This window comes from Astatotilapia calliptera, chromosome 15 (assembly GCF_900246225.1).
Source record: "Astatotilapia calliptera chromosome 15, fAstCal1.2, whole genome shotgun sequence".
Taxonomy (NCBI): domain Eukaryota; kingdom Metazoa; phylum Chordata; class Actinopteri; order Cichliformes; family Cichlidae; genus Astatotilapia; species Astatotilapia calliptera.
In genome coordinates, this window is record NC_039316.1 from 40,060,360 (window position 1) to 40,086,663 (window position 26,304).

The 26,304-nt window shown below is 47.4% G+C and overlaps 1 protein-coding gene across 1 annotated transcript; it reads left to right on the forward strand.

Moving 5' to 3' along the window:
* Positions 1-23,036: 23,036 nt before the first annotated feature.
* On the forward strand, positions 23,037-24,509 carry ebpl (EBP like). Its single transcript, XM_026142786.1, has 5 exons — positions 23,037-23,153; positions 23,310-23,486; positions 23,687-23,756; positions 23,926-24,064; positions 24,142-24,509. The coding sequence occupies exons 1-5, from the start codon at positions 23,061-23,063 to the stop codon at positions 24,386-24,388; spliced, it is 726 nt and encodes a 241-aa protein (XP_025998571.1). The 5' UTR covers positions 23,037-23,060; the 3' UTR covers positions 24,389-24,509.
* Positions 24,510-26,304: the final 1,795 nt, after the last annotated feature.

The following is a 26,304-nucleotide window of genomic DNA, read 5'->3' on the forward strand; positions in this document are numbered from 1 at the left end:
CGCCGTCTCAGCCGTCGCAACGTCTTGCCATTCCCAAAATGGCCAGTACCTGCAGCCCCATGGACCCAGCGGAGGACCTCAGGCCGCAAGGCCCGGGGAACCAGGAGCTGGAGTATGTCGCCTCCCCCGTCTGGCGCTCGCCACCGCCGGTAGATTACACCGCCATGGAGCTCCAGGCTGTTCCACTGGGAGTACAGCGATTTTGTCTCGGGCCCTTGGGAAGACACGGCGGACCAGTCTGGCCGTGTCCCTGCCTCCATCCAGTCCCTCACCATCTCCAGCGCTGGATCGCTCACCTGGTGCTGCTGTAGCTCCGCCGCGGTGAAAGGTTCCTGCCCTTCACCCACACCCTCAGGTTCTGCTGCTGCCGATGTCGGACCCCAGTCCAGCTCCTCCATGCGCCTGCAGTACCGGCACTCATCCGCAGAACAGGGGCGCCTGGACAGGGCGTCAGCGTTGGCGTGTTGCCGCCCTGGTCGGTGCTGGGCCTCAAAGTCGTACTCTTGTAGTATTTCCAGCCACCGGGCCACCTGACCCTCTGGCTGGCGAAAGTTCAGCATCCAGGTTAGGCTGGCGTGGTCTGTCCTGAGCAGGAACTTAGTGCCCAGGAGGTAAGGTCGGAAGTGACGAACCGCCAGGACCACAGCCAACAGCTCACGCCGGGTAACACAGTAATTCCTCTCGGCCCGGCTGAGGCTGCAGCTGTAGTATGCCACCACTCGCTCCTCAGCCTCTCCCCTCTGGGAGAGCACCGCTCCGACCCCCACGTTGCTGGCGTCGGTGTCCAAAATGAAAGGCTGGCTGGGGTCAGGATACGCCAAGACCAGGGCACTCACAAGGGCAGTTTTCAGCTGCTCGAAAGCCGTTGCACAGCCCTCCGTCCAACCAAACCGCTGACCCTTGTTTGTCAACTGATGCAAGGGGCTAGCGACGGTGGCAAAGTCTTTTACAAACCTCCTGTAATAGGAGGCCAGCCCCAGGAAGCTTCGTAGCTCAGCGACGTTCGATGGGGTAGGCCAGTCCCCCACAGCAACCACCTTCTCGGGGTCAGTAGCCACCCCCTGTTCGCTCACCACATGTCCCAGGAACTTCACCTGGCGAGCAAGAAGGTTGCACTTGGCCGGGTTCAGCTTTAGTCCGGCCCCGCGGATGGCAGTCAGAACCTCTCGTAGGTTGGCCACGGCCTGTTCAAAGTCCTTAGCATGAGTCAGCAAGTCATCCAAATAGACCACGCAGCGGGCACGGGGAATGTCTTTGAGGACCCTTTCCATTAACCTTTCGAACGTGGCTGGTGCATTGCATAGTCCAAAAGGCATCACCTTAAACTGCCACAGTCCTTGCCCTATGGTGAATGCAGTCTTGGGCCGCGCCTCGGCAGCGAGCTCCACCTGCCAGTACCCACTGCGGAGGTCTAGCGAGCTGAACCAACTGGACCCAGCGATGTAATCCAGTGCGTCATCGATGCGAGGTAACGGGTAAGAGTCCTTGCGGGTGACCGCGTTCAGACGCCTGTAGTCCACACAAGGGCGCCAGCCCCCTGTTTTCTTCCGCACCATAACCATAGGTGCGGCCCATGGACTATCCGAGGGTTCAATGACGCCATTAGCTGCCATCTCTTTTATCAGTCCCTCGGCAGCTTGGCGTTTGGCGAGGGGCAGGCGGTGGGGCCGCAGCCGGATTGGAGCAGCTGCTCCAGTGTCTATAGTGTGTTGCACCAGGCCCGTCCTTGTGCAGTCCTCTTCCCTGGCGGCGAAAGTGTCCATAAACTCTGCCAAGAGGCTCTGCAACTGCTGCTGCTGTGTCGCACTGAGGTGCACCCCACTTCGCCGCCCAAGCTCCTCTACTGCCGCGACAGTCTCAGGTGACGGGGAGACTGCCGAGCTAGGCGGCGACTCTGGCTGCGGGATGTTGGCCCTGCTTACGTCCACCCCCTGGGTCCTCTTCCGCACCCTTGCCGCCCTCGGCCCCTGGCTGTGGCATGGAGCTGCGGGGCGTAAGGGCTTTGAGGGTGCTGGTGGGGTGGGGGTCTGTCCCTGGCTACCGCGGCCCACTTGAAGCTGCACGGTCTCAGCACCAAGGTGGATGGCAACTCCCGGTACATCGACCCGTGCCCCCCAGTGGGCCAGCAAGTCCAGTCCAACAATGCACTCGTCTGTTATGTCGGCAAGCCAGAACTCATGGTTCACACTGTTCGTTCCCACCACCACCTGCAGAGTCTTTTTCCCCGGCATCACGGTCTTTTCTCCTGTGACAGTGTACAACGCTGTGTGAGTAGGGGTCCAGTCTTTTGGCAATGAGCCACCCGTCTCCGGGAGCACCCCCCTTCGCAGCAAGCAGATGGTGGACCCCGTGTCTACCAGGGCCCGGCAAGACCGTCCATCAACTATACAGTCCAGGTACAGTCCACGGGTGGACCCACAGCGGCCCACTACGGGATGAGTGTCATGGAGAGGGTTTAACGATTGGGGTGGGGGTTCCCTCACTGTCCCACCCCGTGGCCGTTTCCCGTCGGTGATGTCACTCGGCTCCGAGGACTAGGTGCGGGACAGTTCCGGGCGAGGTGACCAGGTTCCCCGCACCGATAACAGCAGTCCGTCCGGCGCCTCCGACGTGGAACTGCCTCTGATTGGGCTCGTCTGGCCTCCTCCTCCTCATCCGACTGGGACGCGTTCATCTCTCGCTCGACCATCCTGGCCGATCGTCGGGTCCCTGGCTCGCCCCGCAGCACCTCCTCAGCCCGCTCAGCCTCCCTCAGCGCCTCCTCCAGGTCTCGGGGGGATGACAGCCGGACATGCTGTCGCAGCCTCTCCGGTGTGAGGCCCCTCAGGAAGGCGTGGAGACCCAGCTCCTCTCGTGCCGCTCCTGGGAATGTCGGGTAGCCCCGTCGGGCATAGAGGCGGACATCCGCAGCAAAGGACCCCAGGCTCTCTCCTTCGCGTCGGCGTCGGCAAGCCAGCTCCTCCCTGCTCTGTTCGGCTGGTGGTCTCTGTCCAAACCGTCTGCCGAGCGCCGTGGTCAAGGCCCGGAGGTCGCGCTGCTCCTCTGGGGGCAGGTCCAGCAGAACCTGGAGCGCTGGGCCCTCCAGTGCAAGCGCCAGGTGGGTGGCAGTCTCTTCTTGACCCCACCCGTTGTGAGTGGCAGCCAGCGTGACTTGGGCCAGATACGGCTCCAGCTGCGTCGCCCCAGTGTAGTGCTGTAGCTTAGCAGCCGTCCTGCCAGGAAGCTGTGGTGCGGCCCCAGGAATCCCCTCCCGTCGCAGGGAGAGCAGGGGGTGGCTGTTCCGGGGCGCGCTGTGGCCCTCTGGCCGCCCCAGCTCGGGTCTTCTCCGCTGGGTCTCGGCAGCCATGCTTTCCAGAAGCGAGCTGTTGTCTCGGATTACGCGCTCTAATTCGCCTATGGTCGGCTCCATAGTGTCTGCTAGACACTCATGAATCCCACTTCTGACACCAATTGTAACGACCGTGGGTTAGTGGAGCTAAACTGGCTAAACTGCTCACTAGCTAAAACGGCTAGCGGGGCGCTAGCGGCTATCGCTACACTTCACAGCGAGTGGAGAGCGCTCGTGCCTCATACACCGCACGACCCCGAGCGTCTCAGCAGCAGACTGATAATCCCCAAATGATCCAGCAGGAGGCAGTAGTGGTTCACACCAGTCATTTATTTGCCGTATTTTTTTCACACACGTAACACTGCTGACACCGAACCCCTATCACGCTCCCACCACATAGAGTCGCGGTGTCAGCCAACTATGCCAATTCACCCCCCTCCACAGAACACACATCAACTTCACTGTGGCTTACATTAACATAACACTAACACAACATGCAAATCAACACATATGAACTAGCAGAACGATAGAAAACACAGAGACAACACAATACCCAGAATGCACCTGGCTAACAACCCCAGCCAGGTCATTACAATATTGAGCTGAGAAGAGACGCAGTTTGTCCCGGACTTTAGCTAGAATGGAAAAAAGACACAAAGCTGGATTTATTCTGTCCTTACGCTGCACAGCTGCCTCTTCTCTCATTCTCTCCCCCTCCCTCTCCTGTTGCTACTTCAATCATGAAACTGATCAATGATCAGCTGATCGGCTTTTCTCTCTTGTTTGTTTATCGCCCACTTTGCGCCAGAAAGAGGAAACCAGCGGATATTGCGCTAAACAACAGCAGCACGTTTAAGCTTGATCGGCTGTTGTTAGAATGTATTTAATATTAATTTCTAGTATCAGCTGATGTTTGCTGGAGCCACAGCTGTAAACCTGCTGGTCATGATGTCTGTTTAGATATGTGGTGAGAGGGAAACATGAAGATGAAACCAGGAGATGTCCTTACTGAACCATCAGAGCTGAACAGGTGATGGAGAAACAGGTTTACCTTTTAGGTGACATGAATGAGTTGAAGTTATGAACTGTTTCTGAGAGATAAATAACACCAGGATCCTTTTTTATGTAGCTGACAGCTGGTAACTGTGCAGGGGCGGGTCTAGCAAAGTTTTGCCAGGGGGCCAGGTAGGGCATTAACAGGGAAAGGTGGGCACAAAGAAATACTTTTCTTTCTTATTCTCATTTAAAATACCTAGTTTTTATTAAATAATTATCTAAATCTTACAACCAAAGTTTTTATCTGACGTAAAATGTATAGAAATCATACATATACCAACAAGACTGTACATCACTGTCACAACAGGGTTTGTTTTCATTCAAAGGCTTTATGGCTTTACTACCTGGTGGGTCGGTCTGTAGTAAAAATGCCCAATTTTTTTGTCCCAGTCCAGCCCTGCAGGTTATACTGGCAGTGTCACCATGCCAGCTGACTGTATTTTATCATCAGCCAGTGTTGTTCTTTATCAATATTACCAAAGTTTACCATAAGGCAGCATAGAAAGTATTTACTTGCTTTCAGGTTTTATTCAAATGTTAGTCTTTTCATTTGTTTCCCCACTTTTTTCCTGTTTCAAAATCAAACACCAGTTTGTGAGAAGATTATCTTCTTTTTTTAACAGGCAGATAAAGTTTTGCATTGGAACTGGCTAATTTGTCAATTGTTTGTTACAAATGTTCATATTTTAATTTTCAAAAATGTTTTTGCCCAAAACATATGTGCACTATATGTCAGTAAAAATACTATGCAAATATTGCTGTCCTTGAATGCTGAGTAAGCACTGACAAAGCACTGATTGTATCTCTTGTACTTTATCAACGCAGTATCTAAAAACTTTGCACCGTAGTGGTTAAAATCTCATTCTAATAAGAGTTAAAAGTGCATTTGGTTATTAGGTTTATAGGATTATTGAATTATGGTTAAGGGTTGGTAGAATTTTTTTTTTAAACATTATCTGCCAATTAAATCTGCCACCCTTCTCCAAATCTGTGCCCCTACCTGGCCCCCCCAACAAAAATTTTCTAGACACGCCACTGGTGATATCCAACAATTTTGAAGCAGAAATATTGCTTTTAGTGTTGTCAATCCACATTGCTGGCATTGCATCTTTCAACATGTTTGTAGGTGGATTTGAATGCACCAGGTGTAAGTGCAGCCACTCAGCCTCTACTCAATGTGATCATAGAAGCAGGTGCAGATGTGTGTCACAAGTTAATCTAGTAGTAGGCTGTGGTTCTTGGCCACAGGTGGCAGCAGTGGACTCACCTCCATTGGAGACTGCTCTAGCTGCTATGTGGTAGTCAGTAGATGGATTCCAAATTGAAGATCATATGCAAGTTTTGGGGACTGTTTATTACTAATCACTGTGTAACTGCTGTAAATTCACAGTAACTGCCATCTCCTTACAAATGTTTATTGGATTAACCACACTTATACAGACTGTATAGAACTACCAACTCTAAAATGTTTGTTTGCAGAGAAAAGATACAGACAGACTATGCTTACAGGATGTGATGTGACAACACTAATGAAATATTGATGTGTCATTTTTGTTCAAGACGTTTTTCTTATGGGCAAAAATATTAAGATCATGATGAACAGGGGTGGTGATTCCTATGACTTTGTGTATATAATTTGGAATTTTTTACAGATGTGGTCCAAAATAGATACATGATATCATATCATTCATTTCAAAGGTTTATTTGCATGGCTGTCTTTGTGGTGTCCCAGAAACGATGTGGGCTTCATAGATAATTGGCAAACCTTCTGGAGGAAACCTGGTCTTGTTAGGAGAGACGGCATCCATCCCACTTTGGATGGAGCAGCTCTCATTTCTAGAAATATGGACAAATTTATTAAACCCCCCAAAAAATGACTATCCAGAGTTGGGACCAGGAAGCAGAGTTGCAGTCTTACACGCCTCTCTGCAGCTTCTCTCCTCCTGCTACCCCCCCAAAAACCCATCTCCATAAAGACTGTGTCAGCTCCCAAACAGACAAAAAACAAACTAAAAACTAGCAACAAACAACTTAAACATAAACAATTACAAAGAAAGAACAATAAAGTATCCACATCTGAACCAAAGAGTAAAACAGTGAAATGTGGATTATTAAATATTAGATCTCTCTCCTCCAAGTCTCTGTTAGTACATGACTTAATAATTGATCAACAAATTGATTTACTCTGCCTTACAGAAACCTGGTTGCAGCAGGATGATTATGTTAGTTTAAATGAATCAACACCCCCGAGTCATTCTAACTACCAGAAATCTCGAAGCACAGGCCGAGGGGGCGGTGTGGCAGCAATTTTTCACACGATCGCCCCATGAGTCTAATAGACTCCAGTTTGTGCATGTAAATGGAGAGTCCTCTTCACACACTGAGGTTAATTATAAAGTTCCACAGGGTTCAGTGGACGACTGTAATTCATTATTATCAGGATGTCCAAAAAACTCACTGAAAAGCCTTCAGCTAATCCAAAATGCTGCAGCAAGAGTCCTGACAGGGACTAGAAAGAGAGAGCATATTTCTCCCTTTTTGGCTTCCCTTCATTGGCTTCCTGTTAAATCCAGAATTGAATTCAAAAAACCACAGTTTGCTCGAGGACGAACAAGCAGGGTTGGGTAAGTTACTTAAAATAAGTAACTTAGTTACATTACTAGTTACTTCCATCAAAAGTAACTCAGTTACTTCAAGTTACTCGTTACTTTCAAAGTAACTAGTTACCAGGGAAAGTAACTTTGGTTTTACTCAGACTTCTCTTGTTAATGTGTTGCTTCCATAACTTTGCCAGTCTTCTGGCTTGCTTACTTGCCACAGTGCACTGTGCCACCTACCAATAGAAAGGAAAAGATAATGTGCATATTTCCACGAGAGAAATCCCACGCCTGGACCGTCGTTGACCGCCGCCATGATTCTAGCCTACGTCACAGCGTCATGTGCGCTTTTTACATCCAACACAAAAACTGCAGTCGTGGTGCTTTCGATTATACTCAGAACTCAGAAATTCTGCCTTCTGAATAGGAAGATGTACTGTACTTAAGAGAGTAAAAAGAGGTTAGTTTATTTTGGAGTAGAGCTCCATTTATTATGAAAATTTTTAAAAGACAGGAACACTCTTTAGAGGTTTGTGGGTGGCTCTTAAAAGAGCCGTTGTGGGGAAGTCACTCAGACTTCAAACAGGCTACTCCTTTGGTTGCCAAGACACAGCTCCCTCCGCCGAGAAGTGAGCCATGAATTTCTCCCTCACCAGGACAGCCTCTCTGGAGGAGTTGTTTGCTGCCATACGACCCAGACCTTGCAACGGCTCCACCACAGCAGGTGCCACACCCCTCACAGCAGGTGCCACACCCCTCACAGCAGGTGCCCCTCTTGTCCGGAAGTGATGCTCTGCATCCACAACCGCAAGGAGAACAATGGAAAAAGTTTCCTTGTAGTTGTGGAACATGGATCCTGAGTTGGGGGGTGCCTTCGTCTGGATGTGCTTCCCATCCAGAGCTCCACAGCAGAGAGGGAAGTTCCAGCGCTCCTGGAATCCCTCTGCGATGGACCGCCAGTCTTCAGTTGAAGGCACAGCCATGAAATCCACTAGACAGTCCCAGATGGCTGTCGCTACCTGGGGGATGATCTGGCTCACCGTAGACACACCGACTCGAAAACTGAATGCGATGGTCCTGAAGGAGTCCCCGGTGGCAAGGAACCTGGACAAAATTCTTTAAAATGAGTATTATGTGTACTGCAGTTACAAAATACATTATTGAAATTCAAAAATTACAAATTACAAAACATAAATCTTCCATAAAACATTTTGTAATTATAAGGATAATTACATGATATATATATTAGATATAATCTAAAACAGTCTGCGGTGATTATATACAAATATTCAACTATCCCAGAATTAAACCAGGTCTAAATAAAAAAAGGAGTGAGTATCACTACAAAGATTAACCCACAGTGGTCCTAATACCAGTTTGATATCAGCAAACACCGAGAGCATACACTGATAGACACCACAGCCATGCTGTCATTGCAAACACAGATAACAGCATAAATCGAATTAAATCGGGACTTGATGAGAGCTTCTGAGTATCACTAGAAATATTATAAACAGTCATCTCCGTACCACAGTTTGCTTTCAGTAAACGCCGACAGCATTCACTGTTAGCATAGCACATCCATGTTAGCAGTGTATAAATGGATAGTTTAGCATATATTAGCACAGGTATCAACAAAGGACTACCGTATTAAACACTTTTACTAACCTCAGGCAGATGGACAGGCGCTCTGCAGGTGCGATTGAGCGCCTGTAGTTGGTGTCTAGGCGGGCGATGCTGGGACTGACGCGGGAAAGCAGGTCCTCAAACTGGCCGAGTGACAGCTCCTGGAGCAAATGGTGAAACTCACCAAACTGCTCACGCGTCTGGAGGACCTGATGGACCCAGGTACGGCGAGGATGTCTTTTACGCCGCTGCTCTGCTCTCCACAGTAAATAGAGAAGGGAGACTCTCTCTTCAAGCGCTAGCTCGACAGCTGCCATCTTGCAAAGATTCCGTCTGGCACAACTTCCTCACACATTCCTCCCACATTTCTGGTCGCGTTTGTAACATGTTGACCTATGTTTGTATCAGCCACGAGATGGCACTGTGTTGCTGCAAGGTGTGTAATTCACTGGCGAGCAAGAAGCCCCAGAAAAAAAAATGAGAATAGGAAATAAAGTGGGAATCGGAGCAGAGATTGGTGTGTGCGTGCATTTAATAAGAAGCTCGGTATACAGACAAGGATAACGCATGGTGTCAGAGTAGCGGTTTTCTACGCAATCCCTCGCCATCGGACAGCGCAGACATGGAGGCTTACGGCGTTCCCACACCGCGCATGGATTGGGACTCTAGCAACCTGCCCGAGGCATGGCGGCGTTTCAAGCAGCACGCCGAGCTAATGTTCACTGGTCCTCTTCGGGGGAAGGAGGAGGCAGACAAGTGCAGCTACCTTCTTCTATGGGTCGGTGAGAAAGGACGGGACGTCTACAACACGTGGACACTCACCGCAGACGACTCCCGAAAGCTTCAGACGTACTACGATAAGTACACTGATTACATCATACCTAAAGCTAACCCAATCTACGCCAGATATAAGTTCCATGAAAAGATGCAGGGTGAAAATGAGGCGTTTGAACAGTTTATTACGGAACTGAAACTGCTTGCTAAAGACTGTGGGTACCCAAATACAGATGAAATGGTCAGGGATCGCATGGTATTTGCCACTAACTCGCCACACGTCCGAGAAAAGCTACTCAGCCAAGGCGCAGAGCTCACGCTAGAAAAAGCTATAGATATAGCACGATCACACGAGCTAGCAAAGCAACAGCTAAAATCTATGGGTCACTCCAGGGGCCAAGAAACTGTGCACGCCATCGGCAGGAAACCGCACAGACAAGAAAATCAAACAAGAAGCGTGAAACCAAAAGAACACGCTAATGCAACACTAAAAACGTGCAGCTATTGTGCCGGACAACAGAGTAATAAAGACACCTGCCCAGCAAAAGGGAAGCAATGTGCAAAATGCAAGAAAATGAACCATTTTGCAAGAGCATGCAGGTCAAGACTCTCTTCGCAGACAAAAGCCCACCTCAAATCAGTACACACTGTGAGAGAGAACATAGAAATGATAACTAAGGACACAGATGAGGAGCAAGACTGTTTCTACATTGATAGCATCACCATAGAAAATGAAGGAAGAAATGATGAGCAAGCATATGCAGACATGCAACTCGGTTCCCCCCCACAGACAGTGAGGTTTAAAGTTGACACTGGGGCGCAAGCAAACACAATTCCAGCCAACATGTTCCAGACACTCTTCCCACATGTGGAAGGGAAATGCCAGCGAAAATGCAAACATGAAGACAAAACCTGCACGTTGGAATTCCATGTTGTTAACACAAGCGCCCCACCTGTATTAGCAATGAAAGCTTGCCGTGACCTTAACCTGGTAAGCATCGTGATGGCAGTGACGGAGGAAAGAGACAAGACAACCAACAGTTCACAGGCAATACTAGACGAGTATGCTGACGTATTTAAAGGGATAGGAGAATTTCCTGGTGAATGCAGTTTCCATGTAAACCCAGACGTTGCATCCACAGTCAGCCCACTTCGTCGGATTCCTATCGCTCTGCGAGCCCGACTCAAAGACGAGCTCGACAACATGGAAAGGAATCAAATCATATGCAAGGTCACAGATCCTACGGACTGGGTGAATGCACTTGTTGTCGTGGAAAAACCCAAGACAGGCAGACTCAGAGTATGTCTGGACCCCAGACCCCTCAACAAGGCTATACAAAGACCCCATTACCCTCTACCCACCTTGGAGGATGTCACCACAAAACTTGCTGGGGCCAAGTATTTCAGTGTTTTGGACGCCAGATCAGGCTACTGGGCCATTAAGCTAAGCCACGAATCATCTCTGTTAACCACATTTAATACTGTGTTTGGCAGGTACCGCTTCCTCAGGCTGCCATTCGGTATAATCTCAGCCCAGGATGAGTTCCAGCGACGCGTGGATGAGACCTACGAGGGCCTGAGGGGCGTGGCAGCCATTGTGGACGACGTATTGGTCTTCGGAGAAACCAAACAGGAGCATGATGACTACCTGAGGGCCATTCTGCAGCGCAGCAGGGAGAGCGGTGTAAAACTGAACCCTGACAAGTGCACCATCTGCGTCAAAGAGGTCAGTTACTTCGGTCACACATTGTCACACGAAGGACTAAAACCAGATCCACAAAAAGTAAAAGCAGTCCAAGACATGGCGCCCCCACAGAACAGGGCAGAACTGGAAACAGTGCTGGGGATGGTTAATTATTTAGCAAGATTTGCCCCACACCTGTCAGAGATAAACGCACCGCTCTGCCAGCTGTTAAAGCAGGACAGTGAGTTTGTATGGGACAAGAACCATGACAGATCCTTTCAATGAATGAAGGACCTGATCACTAGAGGACCAGGCCCAGTTCTCTCCTTCTTCAACCCCAAGAAAGCGCTACGACTCCAGGTCGATGCATCCAAAAGTGGCCCCAGTGCTGTGATGCTGCAGGACGGCAAGCCAGTCGCCTACGCATCCAAGTCACTTATCAGCACTGAGCAGAACTATGCCCAAATAGAAAAAGAGCTGTATGCTGTTCTCTTTGGCTGCAAGCGATTCCACGAGTACATGTACGGTCGACATGTAACCATTGAATCGGACCACAAGCCACTTGAGTCCATACTCAAAAACCCACTAGCATCAGCACCACCACGGCTACAGAGGATGATACTACAGCTGCAAAAGTACGACATCAGCATCATCCACAAACCAGGGAAAGACACGCTCTCCCGGAAATCCATAGAGTTCCACGATAAATCACTATGTGACGGGATGGATGCGCAGATCCACTCAGTCCTCAGCAACATGCCTGTCAGTGATCAGAGACTCTCAGAGATAAGAAACGAAACAGCCCAGGATCCTCAGCTCAACACTCTGAGAAGGACCACATTGAGTGGATGGCTGGATAAAAGGTCTCAATGTCCGCCTGACATCCAGGAGTTTTGGAACCACAGGGATGAGATCTCACTGATAGACGGGATCATGTTTAAAGGAGAGAAAATGATCATCCCAAAAAGGCTCAGAAAGGACATGATAGATCGGATTCATTCCAGCCATATGGGTATAGAAAAGAGTAAAAACAGAGCCAGAGACCTTCTGTTTTGGCCAGGCATGGGAAAGCAGATTGAGGAAGCAGTCGGAGCCTGCAGCACATGCCAGGAGAGACAAGCTGCTAACCCCAAGGAACCGCTGTTGTCACATGCAATACCAGAACGACCGTGGCAGGTCATAGCCACCGATCTGTTCACTTGGAACTCGGAAGACTACATCATCATCGTAGATTACTACAGTAGATTCTTCGAGTTGGAAAGACTGCACAGCTGCACTGCAGAAGCAGTGATCCACAAACTAAAGTCAGCCATGGCTAGGTATGGTATTCCAGAGTCAGTGATTAGTGATAACGGCCCGTGCTATGCTTCAAGTAAGTTCCAACAGTTCGCAAAGTCATGGAGTTTCACCCACACCACTACTAGCCCCCATTACCCACAGAGCAACGGCCTAGCCGAGAAAACGGTCCAGACAGCAAAAAAACTTCTGGACAAGGCCAAAGCTGAACATAAGGATCCCTACTTGAGCCTATTAGAATACCGGAACACCCCTGTGGACAACTTAAAGTCACCTGCACAACTACTCATGAGCCGGAGACTCCACTCCATCCTCCCTGCAACACCAAAACAGCTGGAACCCCAAGTAGTTTGCCAGCAAACAGTGCGTGAAAGGAGAGAAGCCTGCCAGCAGCGCCAGCAGACTCATTTCAACAGAGCCGCCCGACCTCTGCCTCAACTATATCCTGGCACACCGGTCCGGTTCCGGCAACAAGCTGGTTCCTGGAAACCAGCTGCAGTCACAAGTTGTGCCGACACGTCCAGAAGCTACAACATAACCACAGATACAGGACAAGTTTATCGCCGTAACCGCCGACACCTCCGTGAAGGCAGAAACAGCGTAGGAGGTGAGGAGTTCATTCAAACAACAGTCAACAGCGATGACAGCTCTGTGGTTTCTCAGCCCCCGCCTGTGGAGCCCCCTGATAAAGACATTACAACACCCGGATACACGACTCGATATGGGCGTGTTACTAAACCAAGACAGGTCTTGGACCTGTAATATTGTAAAGGTAAAGGGTGCAGGCGGATCGCTGGCTTAAAAAAAAAAGAAAAAAAAAGGGGGGGGCTGTTTACATGTTTGTTGTTCCAATGATGTCACTAAATGCATCTGTATATTATGGTTATGATGTAGCGAGTATTGAGTCGAATGCTATGATAGTAATTGATGTTGCTCAGGATGTTATTCCTGTAATTTCAGTTGCCTTAGAAATTTTACAAGCCTGAGTTGTTTTGTTGTTGTTGTTTTTTTTAAGAAGGGAGATGTAACATGTTGACCTATGTTTGTATCAGCCACGAGATGGCACTGTGTTGCTGCAAGGTGTGTAATTCACTGGCGAGCAAGAAGCCCCAGAAAAAAAAAAGAGAATAGGAAATACAGTGGGAATCGGAGCAGAGATCGGTGTGTGCGTGCATTTAATAAGACAAGGATAACGCAGCGTTGAGACGCGAATGTGCACGCGTCAAATTAGGGGCATTTGGGGTGTTTTGTTCACGTCCATCGCGTTTGGTGTGAACACACCGTTACACGCCTCTCTGCAGCTTCTCTCCTCCTGCTAAAAAACCCATCTCCATAGAGACTGTGTCAGCTCCCAAACAGACAAAAAACTAACCAAAAAACCAGCAACAAACAACTTAAACATAAACAATTACAAAGAAAGAACAATACAGTATCCACATCTGAACCAAAGAGTAAAACAGTGAAATGTGGATTATTAAATATTAGGTCTCTCTCCTCCAAGTCTCTGTTAGTACATGACTTAATAATTGATCAACAAATTGATCTACTCTGCCTTACAGAAACCTGGTTGCAGCAGGATGATTATGTTAGTTTAAATGAATCAACTTGTCTTTCTGAAAGTGCTGTAACTAAGTTTAAAAATATAATCCACCCACTGTTATCATCTTCAATGCCCTGTACCAACACAGGGCAGAGCAGCTATCTGAACGCTACTCCAACAGAGGTTGATTATCTTGTTAATAATTTCACCTCCTCACTACGTACGACTCTGGATACTGTAGCTCCTGTGAAAACTAAGGCCTCAAATCAGAAGTACCTGACTCCGTGGTATAATTCTCAAACACGTAGCCTAAAGCAGATGACTCGTAATCTGGAGAGGAAATGGCGTGTCACAAATTTAGAGGATCATCATTTAGCCTGGAGAAATAGTTTGTTGCTTTATAAGAAAGCCCTCCGCAAAGCCAGAACATCTTACTATTCATCACTTATTGAAGAAAATAAGAACAACCCCAGGTTTCTCTTCAGCTCTGTAGCCAGGCTGACAAACAGTCAGAGCTCTGTTGAGCCAACCATCCCTTTAACGTTAACTAGTAATGACTTCATGAACTTCTTCACAAATAACATTTTTATCATTAGAGAAAAAATTACCAATAATCATCCCACAGATGTAATATTATCTACAGCTACTCTTAGTACCATTGATGTTAAGTTAGACTCTTTTTCTCTAATTGATCTTTCTGAGTTAACTTCAATAATTACTTCCTCCAAACCATCAACGTGTCTTTTAGACCCCATTCCTACAAAACTGCTCTAAGAAGTCCTGCCATTAATTAATGCTTCGATCTTAAATATGATCAACCTATCTATAATAATCAGCTATGTACCACAGGCCTTCAAGCTGGCTGTAGTTAAACCTTTACTCAAAAAGCATCTCTAGACCCAGCAGTCTTAGCTAATTATAGGCCAATCTCCAACCTTCCTTTCATATCAAACATCCTTGAAAGAGTAGTTGTCAAACAGCTAACAGATCATCTGCAGAGGTTTATTTGAAGAGTTTCAGTCAGGTTTCAGAGCTCATCACAGCACAGAAACAGCTTTAGTGAAGGTTACAAATGATCTTCTTATGGCCTCTGACAGTGGACTCATCTCTGTGCTTGTCCTGCTAGACCTCAGTTCGATACTGTCGACCATAATATCAATCAATCAATCAATCAATCTTTATTTATAAAGCACTTTTCATACAGAAAAAATGTAGCACAAAGTGCTTTATATAGTTAAAAGCAGCCCACCCCACCCTCCAACTCACTCCCCACACTCTCAATACACATATATCCCCCCACCCCCACACACACATACACACACGCGCACACTTAAAGAGTAAAAATTGGGCTGGGCTCGCATGAGCCAAGTGAGGAAACATTATAACAGAGAGCCGTCTGCACCGGGAGCCGGTCACAGACCGCAGCCTCCGGGCTGGGCACACAGCCGGAGGGAGGCAAAGGAGCCCCCCAACCAGGCTGAGAGGACCCCAGAGACCCAGCAGCCACGGTCAATAACAGCCCCGGTGCAGAGAGCGCCCTCCGAGGAAACACTGGAGATATGACGCAATACGATGTATACAGGGTAAAATGATAAAATAAATAAGAACAGGATACAATATAAATATAAATATAAATAGAGTAAGAAGATTAAAAAATGAATAAGAATAAAATCAAGAAATATTAGGTAAATCCTAAATTAATAATAGAATAACAGGATAGAATAAATAAGCATAAAAAATAAATAAACGCTAAGTAAAAGCTAAATTAAAAAGGTGGGTCTTGAGCCTGTTCTTAAAAACATGTACGTTCTCTGCGGCCCTGAGCTCCTCCGGCAGGCTGTTCCACAGACGAGGACCATACCACTGAAAAGCTGCCTCTCCGTGAGTATGTGTCCTGACTTTAGGGACAATCAAAAGGCCAGTACCAGAGGACCTCAGGGTCCGCGAGGGTTCGTATGGTAAAAGCAGATCTGAGAGATAAGAAGGCCCAAGACCATTAAGACATTTAAAAACCAATAAAAGAACTTTAAAATCGATCCTGAAACACACGGGGAGCCAGTGCAGCGATTCTAAAACCGGTGTAATGTGGGCCCGCCCTCTGGTCTTCGTCAGCACACGAGCTGCCGAGTTTTGCAAGAGTTGTAAAGTTGAAATATTCTTCTTAGGAAGACCAGAGAGCAGGGCATTACAGTAATCAATGCGACTGGTAATAAAAGCATGCATCAGCATCTCCGTGTTGGCCCGAGAGAGAATAGGGCGGACTCTGGCTATATTTTTTAGATGATAAAATCCAATTTTGGTTACATGTTTAACATGTGGGATAAAACCAAGCTCAGAGTCAAAAATAACACCCAGGTTTTTCACTTGTAGCGAAGGACATAGTGAAAATGCCTCTAATTTAGACAAGAGTTTCTCTCTCTGAGCCTCAGGACCGACAATTAAAACTTCAGTTTTGTCCTGGTTAAGCTGTAAAAAGTTTTCTGCCATCCAAGATCTTATATCCAAGATACAGTTAAAAAGGGCATCCATTAGTCTGGTGTCATCAGGAGACACGGAGATGTACAGCTGCGTGTCATCAGCGTAACTGTGGAAGTTCACTCCATGCCTCCTGATGACACTGCCGAGAGGCAACATATACAAATTAAAAAGTACAGGGCCTAGAACCGACCCTTGAGGCACACCACATGTCATTTTATGGATCTTAGAGGAGCATGTATCCATACTCACCATAAAAGATCTGTCTGAGAGACAGGAAGTGAACCAGTTGTGTACAGCACCAGAGAGGCCCACCATGTGTTTTAGTCTGTTTAAAAGAATAGCGTGGTCTACTGTATCAAAGGCTGCGCTTAGATCCAGTAGCACCAGGACTGAGAGCTTTTGGGCGTCCCAGTTACATCTAAGATCATTTAAAACCTTTAGGAGAGCCGTCTCTGTGCTGTGGTTCACCCTAAATCCAGACTGGAATATCTCCAGGATCTGTCTATCATTCAGAAAGTCATTAATCTGAGTAAAAACAAGTTTTTCTAAGATTTTACTTAAAAATGGTGAGTTAGATACAGGTCTGTAGTTATTAAAATCATTACAATCCAAATTGCTCTTCTTCAGAAGGGGCCTCACCACCGCCGTTTTAAAGGCAGCAGGGAAGACACCCAACTGAAGAGAGCAATTCATCATGTATAAAAGCTCAGCCTCAAAAAATCCATAAAGTGTTTTAAAGAGTGAAGAAGGAATTGGATCTAAAAGACATGTGGTGGGTCTCACTGTGGAGAAAACCTTCTGAAAGTTCTCAGCATTAACCAGGACAAAGCTGTCCAGTGTCTCCTCAGGTACAATCGAGCCCTCAGATGTGTTTACAATCATATCGCGATTAGATAAAATATCAGATCTGATGGCGCTGATCTTTCCCCTGAAGTGGTCTGCAAACTGCTCACAGAGCGAGTCTGTGGGGGTTCTTTTGGAGCTTTTAAAATCAGGGTTAAATAAATGATCTATGGTGGAAAAGAGGACCTTGGGATTATTTTTGTTAATACTGATTATTTTGGCGAAGTATGAATTTCTTGACTTCCTTAATGTATTATTGTACATTTTAAGTTGCTCGGAAAATATTTGATGGTTGATATTATTTTTATTTTTCCTCCATCTCCTTTCTGCTGCCCTGCAATTTCTTTTGAGTTTTTTGACTTCTTCGTTTCTCCAGGGTGATGCATGTTTTACGTTAATCTTTTTGGTGGTGAGTGGAGCAACGGAGTCAAGGCTTTTCTTCAGTTTGCTGTTAAAATAACTAAAAATCAAATCGCAGGGTGCAGGTAAAATCACAGGGGGGCATTTGACTAAAACCCTGGTAAAATTTGCAGCCACTTCAGAGGTTAGATAGTGCCTCCTCACAGTTCGCACCGAGGTCTTCCGCTGAATAAAACCGGTGATGTTAAAAAACACACAGTAGTGGTCAGAGACAGCCAAGTCAACAACAGAGGACACGCTGGTGGACAGCCCATGGGTGATGACCAGGTCCAGAGTGTGTCCTCTGTTGTGAGTCGGCTGCGTGACGTGCTGGATAAAATCCAAACAGTGAAGAATGTTTAAGAATTCTTTTGTTGCAGGGTCAGAAGGATTATCTATGTGCAGGTTAAAATCACCGGTTAAAATTATCATATTATACACTCAACAAAAATATAAACGCAACACCTTTGTTACTGCTCCCATTCCCCATGGGATGGACGTAGAGACCTAAAATTCATTCCAGATACACAATATAACCATCCCTCCCAAACAGTGGTCACAAATCAGTCCAAATGTGTGGTAGTGGGCACATCTGCCATATTGAGATAATCCATCCCACCTCACAGGTGTGCCACATCAGGATGCTGATCTGACATCATGAGTAGTGCACAGGTGTACCTCAGACTGCCCACAACAAAAGGCCACCCTGGAATGTGCAGTTTTTTGCGCTATTGGGGGTCTGGGGACCCAGAACCGGTCAGTATCTGGTGTGACCACCATTTGCCTCATGCAGTGCAACACATCGTTGCATGGAGTCTATCAGATTGTCAATTGTGGCCTGTGGAATGTTGGTCCACTCCACTTCAATGGCTGTGCGAGGTTGTTGGATATTCGTGGGAACTGGTACACGCTGTCGTATACGCCGGTCAAGCACATCCCGAACATGCTCAATGGGTGACATGTCCGGTGAGTATGCTGGCCATGCAAGAACTGGGACATTCTCAGCTGCCATCTGCCCTGAACAATGTGAACCATGATTCATCCGTGAAGCGCACACCTCTCCAACGTGCCAGACGCCATCGAATGTGAGCATTTGCCCACACAAGTCTGTTACGGCGACGAGCTGGAGTCAGGTCAAGACCCCGATGAGGACGACGGGCATGCAGTTGAGCGTCCCTGAGACGGTTTCTGACAGTTTGTGCAGAAATTGTTTGGTTGTGCAAACCAATTGTTCCAGCAGCTGTCTGGGTGGCTGGTCTCAGACGATCTTGGAGGTGAACCTGCTGGATGTGGAGGTCCTGGGCTGGTGTGGTTACACGAGGTCTGCGGTTGTGAGGCCGGTTGGATGTGCTGCCATATTCTCTGAAACGCCTGTGGAGACGGCTTATGGTTGAGAAATGAACATTCAATGCACGGGCGACAGATCTGGTTGACATTCCTGCTGTCAGCATGCCAATTGCACGCTCCCTCATTGCTTGTGGCATCTGTGGCATTTTGCTGTGAGACAAAACTGCACATTCCAGGGTGGCCTTTTGTTGTGGGCAGTCTGAGGTACACCTGTGCACTACTCATGATGTCAGATCAGCATCCTGATGTGGCACACCTGTGAGGTGGGATGGATTATCTCAATATAGCAGATGTGCCCACTACCACACATTTGGACTGATTTGTGACCACTGTTTGGGAGGGATGGTTATATTGTGTATCTGGAATGAATTTTAGGTCTCTATGTCCATCCCATGGGGAATGGGAGCAGTAACAAAGGTGTTGCGTTTATATTTTTGTTGAGTGTATTTTGAATGTATGTTTGTTAAAAATTCTGAGAATTCCTTGATAAAAGCAGCGCTGTCTTTAGGTGGTCTATAAATTGTGACAGATAAAACTGGAGGGCTGCTGAAAACAATAACATGGAATTCAAAAGTGGTAAAATGATCAAATAAAATTTGTTTGGTGGTGAGTTTGTTGTTGGCTAAAGATGCAGTCCCACCACCTCTTTCACCACTTCTAATAGAAAAAGAGAAATTAAAATTTGGTGGGGAGGCCTCAGTGAGAACAACTGGTGCATCCGAGCCCAGCCATGTTTCAGTTAAAAATAAACAGTCAAGTTTATTATCTAAAATTAAATCATTAATAATAAAAGACTTGTTCGACAGAGAGCGTACATTTAAAAGTGCCATAGTGATTGAGACTGGTGGATTATTGACAATAGAGTTGAATGGATGTTGATATTTTTGAAGAGGCCGGAGGTTATTAATGTTTTTGGAGTTACTGGATTTATGATAATTCTGTTGCTCTCTGTTTGTGATTATGACGGGTATTGTGTTGACTGTGGGAGAGAAAGGTCCTAGTCCAGAGTTTTGTGTATTACTGTTAAAAGTGGAACAAATATAGGAGCTGGGACCAGGGGAACATCAGTCAGTAGCAGACAGTGGCGATGTGCGGGAGTGCTGTACGCCAAATGCCAAATTGGCGGACAGCAAACGGCGTCCCCAGGCGTTGAGGTGGAGCCCGTCTGCCCCAAAAAGATGCCTCCTCTCCCAGAAGGCATCAAAGTTGTTAATAAAACCCACGCCGTGGGAGATACAGGCAGAGGAAAGCCAGGTGTTAAGGCTGAGCAGCCGGCTGAAACGGCCTATCCCTCTGCCACAGGTGGGGGTGGGCCCAGAGATAAAAGCACTCACCTGCAACTGACCAAGGAGGCTGAAGAGTTCGAGGAAGTCCAACTTTAGCAGCTCAGATTGCTGTTTGGGGATGTCATTGGTGCCGATGTGGATGATGAGCCGGTTAACCTGTGGGTGGGATGCCAGAATGTTGGGAATTCTGTCCACTATGTCAACAACAGTGGCTCCCGGGAACGACAGCGTGAGCGCCCCCCTCATCCGCACGTTCCTGACGATGGAATCCCCGAGGACCAGCGTGGAGAGAGGAGGTGCCACCGAGGGCTGTTGGCCATCTGAGACGCCCGCGCCGCGACACCGGGGGTGTTCAGATGGAGATGCACCAGCCGGACTGCGTGAGTGACTCCCAGGTAGCCGCGCCGTGGGTCCTCTTCTCCGAGGAGCCGGGGTAAAGCACAGCTCTCCGCGGTGAGTTTGCACCACAGCGTCGGGTTGCCCGCCGCGGCTCCGGGGGCGTAGTGGTGGAGATGGCGCAGACCTCAGCGACACAGCGGGATGGCGAGGGCTAGCGGTCAGAGGAGGAAAGTCCACAGGATCCAGGACATTGAATTTATTCTCCAATACTACCGCACCGGAGGGGTGAGGGTGCGAGAGACGGATCCTCCTGCCCCCTCTGCAGCCACCACGCGTCTCAACCATGGTCCATGGCGCTGGTTGGAGTGGAGTGGAGCTGACCAGAGCCTTGGGTCTGGCCCCTAGCTGAAACCAGGGGTTCTCGTCCTTGGCAGAAGCACCAGCGACGCAAGTTGAGAGCCTGTGTTGACTGTTGGCGGGATCTTGGGACACAGCAGCTGGATGGTGCACTGTGTCGGCTAGCTCAGCGCTAGTAGCGGTGGTTTGAGCTTTGCCAAGGAGGATCGTGTCAAGTTCGCATTCAGCCCCCTGGATTTGGTATAGCGTGGATATCCTTTGTTCCAGCTCGATCACTTTTTGGCTCAGGTTGATGCAGCTTTCACAGCTGGATGTTGAGGTAAGTGGTGCCATTCCGGAATCTCGTACCGGCGACAGCGTCAAAAACAAAAACAGACACTGCCACTTTAGCTTACATTAGCTAAAAAGTCAGTCGTGACACAGCAAGAAAAGAGTTTTCAGATCAATATCCAGCAAATGCAAAACCAAGCTTTCGTCAGCCTTGATAACTTTTAGCCGAGCAAAATATCACAGATCCGCACGGAGGTTACGGTGGAAGTCAACCTCCTCTTCATGGCGGCAGACAACAATTGACTGCCGCCATCTTGGATTTTTTTTAATATCCTATTAGAGCGATTAGAACATGCTGTAGGTATTACAGGTACTGTGCTGCAGTGGTTTGTATCACATCTATCTAATAGACTCCAGTTTGTGCATGTAAATGAAGAGTCCTCTTCACACACTAAGGCCAATTATGGAGTTCCACAGGGTTCAGTTCTAGGACCAATTCTGTTTACATTATTACTTTACATTTTTCAAAAAATGCCTCTCTGTGCAAAATGGGTTTAAAAACATAATCAACGATGGGATACTGTTTGTCAGTGATTTGAACCAGGCAAATTGTGGCAGGATCAGCCTGATGTTATTTGTATCCCACTGTAACTTTACTGTATAAAGAGCTAACATCTCCAAAATGTCAGGAGTAGTTAGTCATTACAACAAGTGTTTGTGAACTAAAAATCAAGAATGTGGGATACTGTTTGTCCGTGATTTGGAGAGCCCAGCGCTGCTCCCAACGCAGGTGAAACAAAGGGAAGATTTGCTTCACCATATTTTCTAGTCTTTGGCTTAGAATGAAGTTGGTTTGGAAACATAGTCAGCGGTGCTTCATCTCCTGCTTTGCGTTTGTGTGGGCGCACCGTGCTAGCAGTGTCCAAGCGTTCTTTGTGTTTTTTTCCCTTTTCATACCGCGCTCCCCCTGCAATGGCTCTGTGCCCCCCCTAGGGGGCGGGCCCCACACTTTGGGAAGGTCTGTTAATAGATCTCTCTGCATTGAATCATATTTGTTATTAATCTCTGTCTCTCTTCCACAGCATGTCTTTATTCTGTTTTCCTTCTCTCAACCCAACCAATCACAGCAGATGGCCCCGCCCCTCCCTGAGCCTGGTTCTGCCGGAGGTTTCTTCCTGTTAAAAGGGAGTTTTTCCTTCCCACTGTTGCCAAAGTGCTTGCTCATTCAGATTCAGATTCAGAAGACTTTATTTATCCCCGAGGGGCAATTGAGATACTGACCTTGCCGACCGTACATACAATATACAAACATCATATTGGGGAGACAGGTCAGGCTACGTAGCTGGCAGGTCAGCCGCACGAACAGCGACCCAGAACCGAACAATTGAAAATACAAAACATCAGGAAAGACAATGAGGAAAAAAAGAACTCCCCCCAGACTGCGCTCCAACAGGAAGATCAGTTTGAGAACAGAAAAAAACCCACCGCTGCGCATAGGGGTTCATATGATTGTTGGGCTTTTATCTACTGTACAATATAAAGCGCCTTGAGGCGACTGTTGTTGTGATTTGGCGCTATATCAATAAAATTGAATTGGATGTACCAAAGAACTGCTGAAGTACTGTTTGTATTTTTTTAATGAGATTTGGGTTTTATTCCCCTGTTTGTTTATTTGCTTGTTTTAAACACTGAGCTCCTCATTTTCTTCTTCTGTGGTCAGAATGAATGTTAACGTTTAGCTTCAGATAAACATGATGTTCATCTGCTGCTGACCTTTGACCTCAGCCGTTTGTGAGGGAGGAGGCGGGAACAGGGAGTGGAGTGTTCTCCTCACCAGTGAATGGGAGAGTGTGGGGCGGGATTTAGAAACAGCAGTTCAATAGGGAATGCCAGGGGGCGGAGCCTGAGACGTCCATTTTCACACAGAGCAGTGGTGAGCCTACACAGAATGACTGCATACAGCATTTCTGCAATATTACTACACTAATCCTAAAATAATTTTACTGTGGCATATTTGAAGTACAGTCTGTAGTACTGGTACCTCTTCTATATGCTGTTCCTTCTCTTCCTTTTTCTTCTGTGGTTGCAGATGGACTCATCGGCGCCTCCTGGCCTCTCTCTGGTCTCCGTCTTGTCTCTGTTAGCATGCAGTGGCCAGCTGTTGGCAGCTGTCCTGCTAACACGCAGGTATTGTGGGCGGAGCTCTACACAGAACTGGTGGATCTTGCTGTGGCTCTTTTATGATGTCATTGTCCATCTGACGCTGGTAGGCGGTGCTTTATTCTTAGTTATTCCCATCTTCATCATGATGACAAAAAACGTTATTCAAGTTTCAGCTCATCTTCAAAATTAGACTCATTTCATAAACACTTAGTTTTTGTTTATTCTTGTTTATTTTTTATTCTAAACCTAAAGGTTTTTAGGAAGATCCATTTGTTTCCATGTCTCTGATTTTTGTTTTTTTAGGAGGGTCCGTTTGTTTACATGTCTCTGGTTGGGACAGTGGAGGCTTCTGAAGGGCCACTGGCTGAGCTCTGTGAGTATTTTGTAAATACACTGCAGTATTTCCAGGCAGTGTTAGTTTGATCTGAAGTCCAGTATGAGAACAAAGTAATGAAGTACTTTTACTCACAGATACTGTAAAAACACACTATTTGGTACGTCATTTGGGATGTTTGACTTCTTCTCACCTGTCTTACCTGTAGGGAAGGAGTACGGGAAAGCCGACAGTCGCTGGCTGGTTTCTGATCCGACGATCGTCTCCATCGAGATCCTGACCGTCGTCCTCGACTCGCTGCTAGCTCTCCTGCTTATACACGCAGTACTGAAGGACAAGTACTACAGGTAACACTTCCTGTACTGCAGTTACTGTGTTGCTGGTACTGCTTGGTACTGATGTTAATGGTGAACCAATCTGTCAGACACTTCCTGCAGATCGCTCTGAGTGTGTGCGAGCTATACGGCGGCTGGATGACCTTCTGTCCCGATTGGCTGATGGGCAGCCCTCACCTGAACACATCCTCCTTGCTCTACCTATGGGTCTACCTGGTCTTATTTAATGGAGTCTGGGTCCTGGTCCCAGTCCTGCTGCTGCTCCAGTCCTGGTTCAGCCTAAGGAGTCTGCACGTGCTCAGAGCGGACCAAAGCAAAGCAGCTAAAAGACAGTGATGTCAGTTATATGGTTTAAACTGATCGATGGGGCCGAGTCCGAGGATCATTTAAATATTCATCTGATGTCAGAATCAATCACCACGATCAATCGTTTGAAAAATAAACATTTTATTATAGATACAGTTTCAGTGGCTTAAATTATTGCTTTGGAACATCTAACCACATTCAATTCAATTCAATTCAATTTTATTTATATAGCGCCAAATCACAACATAAGTCGCCTCAAGGCGCTTCATAGATACAGAGAAAAACCCAACAATCATATGACCCCCTATGAGCAAGCACTTTGGCAACAGTGGGAAGGAAAAACTCCCTTTTAACAGGAAGAAACCTCCGGCAGAACCAGGCTCAGGGAGGGGCGGGGCCATCTGCTGTGATTGGTTGGGGTAAGAGAAGGAAGACAGGATAAAGACATGCTGTGGAAGAGAGACAGAGATTAATAACAGATATGATTCAATGCAGAGAGGTCTGTTAACACATAGTGAGTGAGAAAGGTGACTGGAAAGGAAAAACTCAATGCATCATGGGAATCCCCCGGCAGCCTACGTCTATTGCAGCATAACTAAGGGAGGATTCAGGGTCACCTGGTCCAGCCCTAACTATATGCTTTAGCAAAAAGGAAAGTTTGAAGCCTAATCTTGAAAGTAGAGATAGTGTCTGTCTCCTGAATCCAAACTGGAAGCTGGTTCCACAGAAGAGGGGCCTGAAAACTGAAGGCTCTGCCTCCCATTCTACTTTTAAATACTCTAGGAACAACAAGTAGGCCTGCAGAGCGAGAGCGAAGTGCTCTAATAGGGTGATATGGTACTACAGGGTCATTAAGATAAGATGGGGCTTGATTATTTAACTCATTCACTGCCATTGACGTCTATAGCCGTCAATTGCAGTGCATGAGTCAATGGGTTTAACTCATTCACTGCCAATGGATGGCAGTGAATGAGTTAAGACCTTGTATGTGAGGAGCAGGATTTTGAATTCAATTCTGGATTTAACAGGAAGCCAATGAAGGGAAGCCAAAACAGGAGAAATCTGCTCTCTCTTTCTAGTCCCTATCAGGACTCCTTGTCACGGCTGCCGAGGCGAGCCGTGTGGATTTAGAAGGAGGACCCAAGATGCAGGCAGTGGATGAGATACCGGTGGCTTTATTTACAGAGGTGTAGTGGCAAACAAACAGTGGGGCATAACAAATAACTAAAGACACCTAAACTGGGAGAACTAAAAATAACAGACCTGGGAGCATATGACAACGGATGATGAATAGCAGAGAGACGCAGACGAGGAACAGGACACCGTGGAACACAGGGTAACAGACTGACACGGAGTTACACAGACTGACACGGAGGAACACAGACTGACACGGAGGAACACAGACGAACCGGCAACAGGCAGGAGAACACACAGGGCTTAAATACACACACCATCCTGGCCGCTGTTTACATCCCGCCAGACGCAGATGCGCAGGCAGCTCAGTGCGCACTCGCGGAGCAGATTCTCCACACGGAGCGGACATTCCCGGACTCTCTCATCATTGCTCTTGGGGACTTTAACAAAGCCAATCTGAGCCATGAGCTTCCAAAATATGAGCAGTATATTAAATGCCCGACCAGAGAGGAGAGGACATTAGACCACTGTTACAGCACGATCAGCGGGGCCTATCGCGCGGTGCCCCGCGCTTCACTCGGACTTTCTGACCACGTCATGATCCACCTAATCCCCGCGTACAGACAGAGGCTGAAGCTCTCCAAACCTGTCGTGAGGACTAAAAAACTGTGGAGCAACGAGGCTGTGGAGGAGCTTCACACGTGTTTGGAGACCACAGACTGGGACACATTGAAGGCTGCTTCTAACAGCTTGGACGAGTTTACGGACACTGTCACCTCCTATATCCACTTCTGTGAGGACAGCATTGTGCC

What these genes read in the sequence shown, in the direction of transcription:
- ebpl (XM_026142786.1), top strand. Translation starts at nt 23,061, where the DNA reads ATGGGAGAGTGTGGGGCGGGATTTAGAAACAGCAGTTCAATAGGGAAT. An exon ending in CATTTTCACACAGAGCAGTG is followed by an intron (nt 23,154 to 23,309) that starts GTGAGCCTACAC and finishes CTGTGGTTGCAG; the next exon opens with ATGGACTCATCGGCGCCTCC. An exon ending in AGGGCCACTGGCTGAGCTCT is followed by an intron (nt 23,757 to 23,925) that starts GTGAGTATTTTG and finishes TCTTACCTGTAG; the next exon opens with GGAAGGAGTACGGGAAAGCC.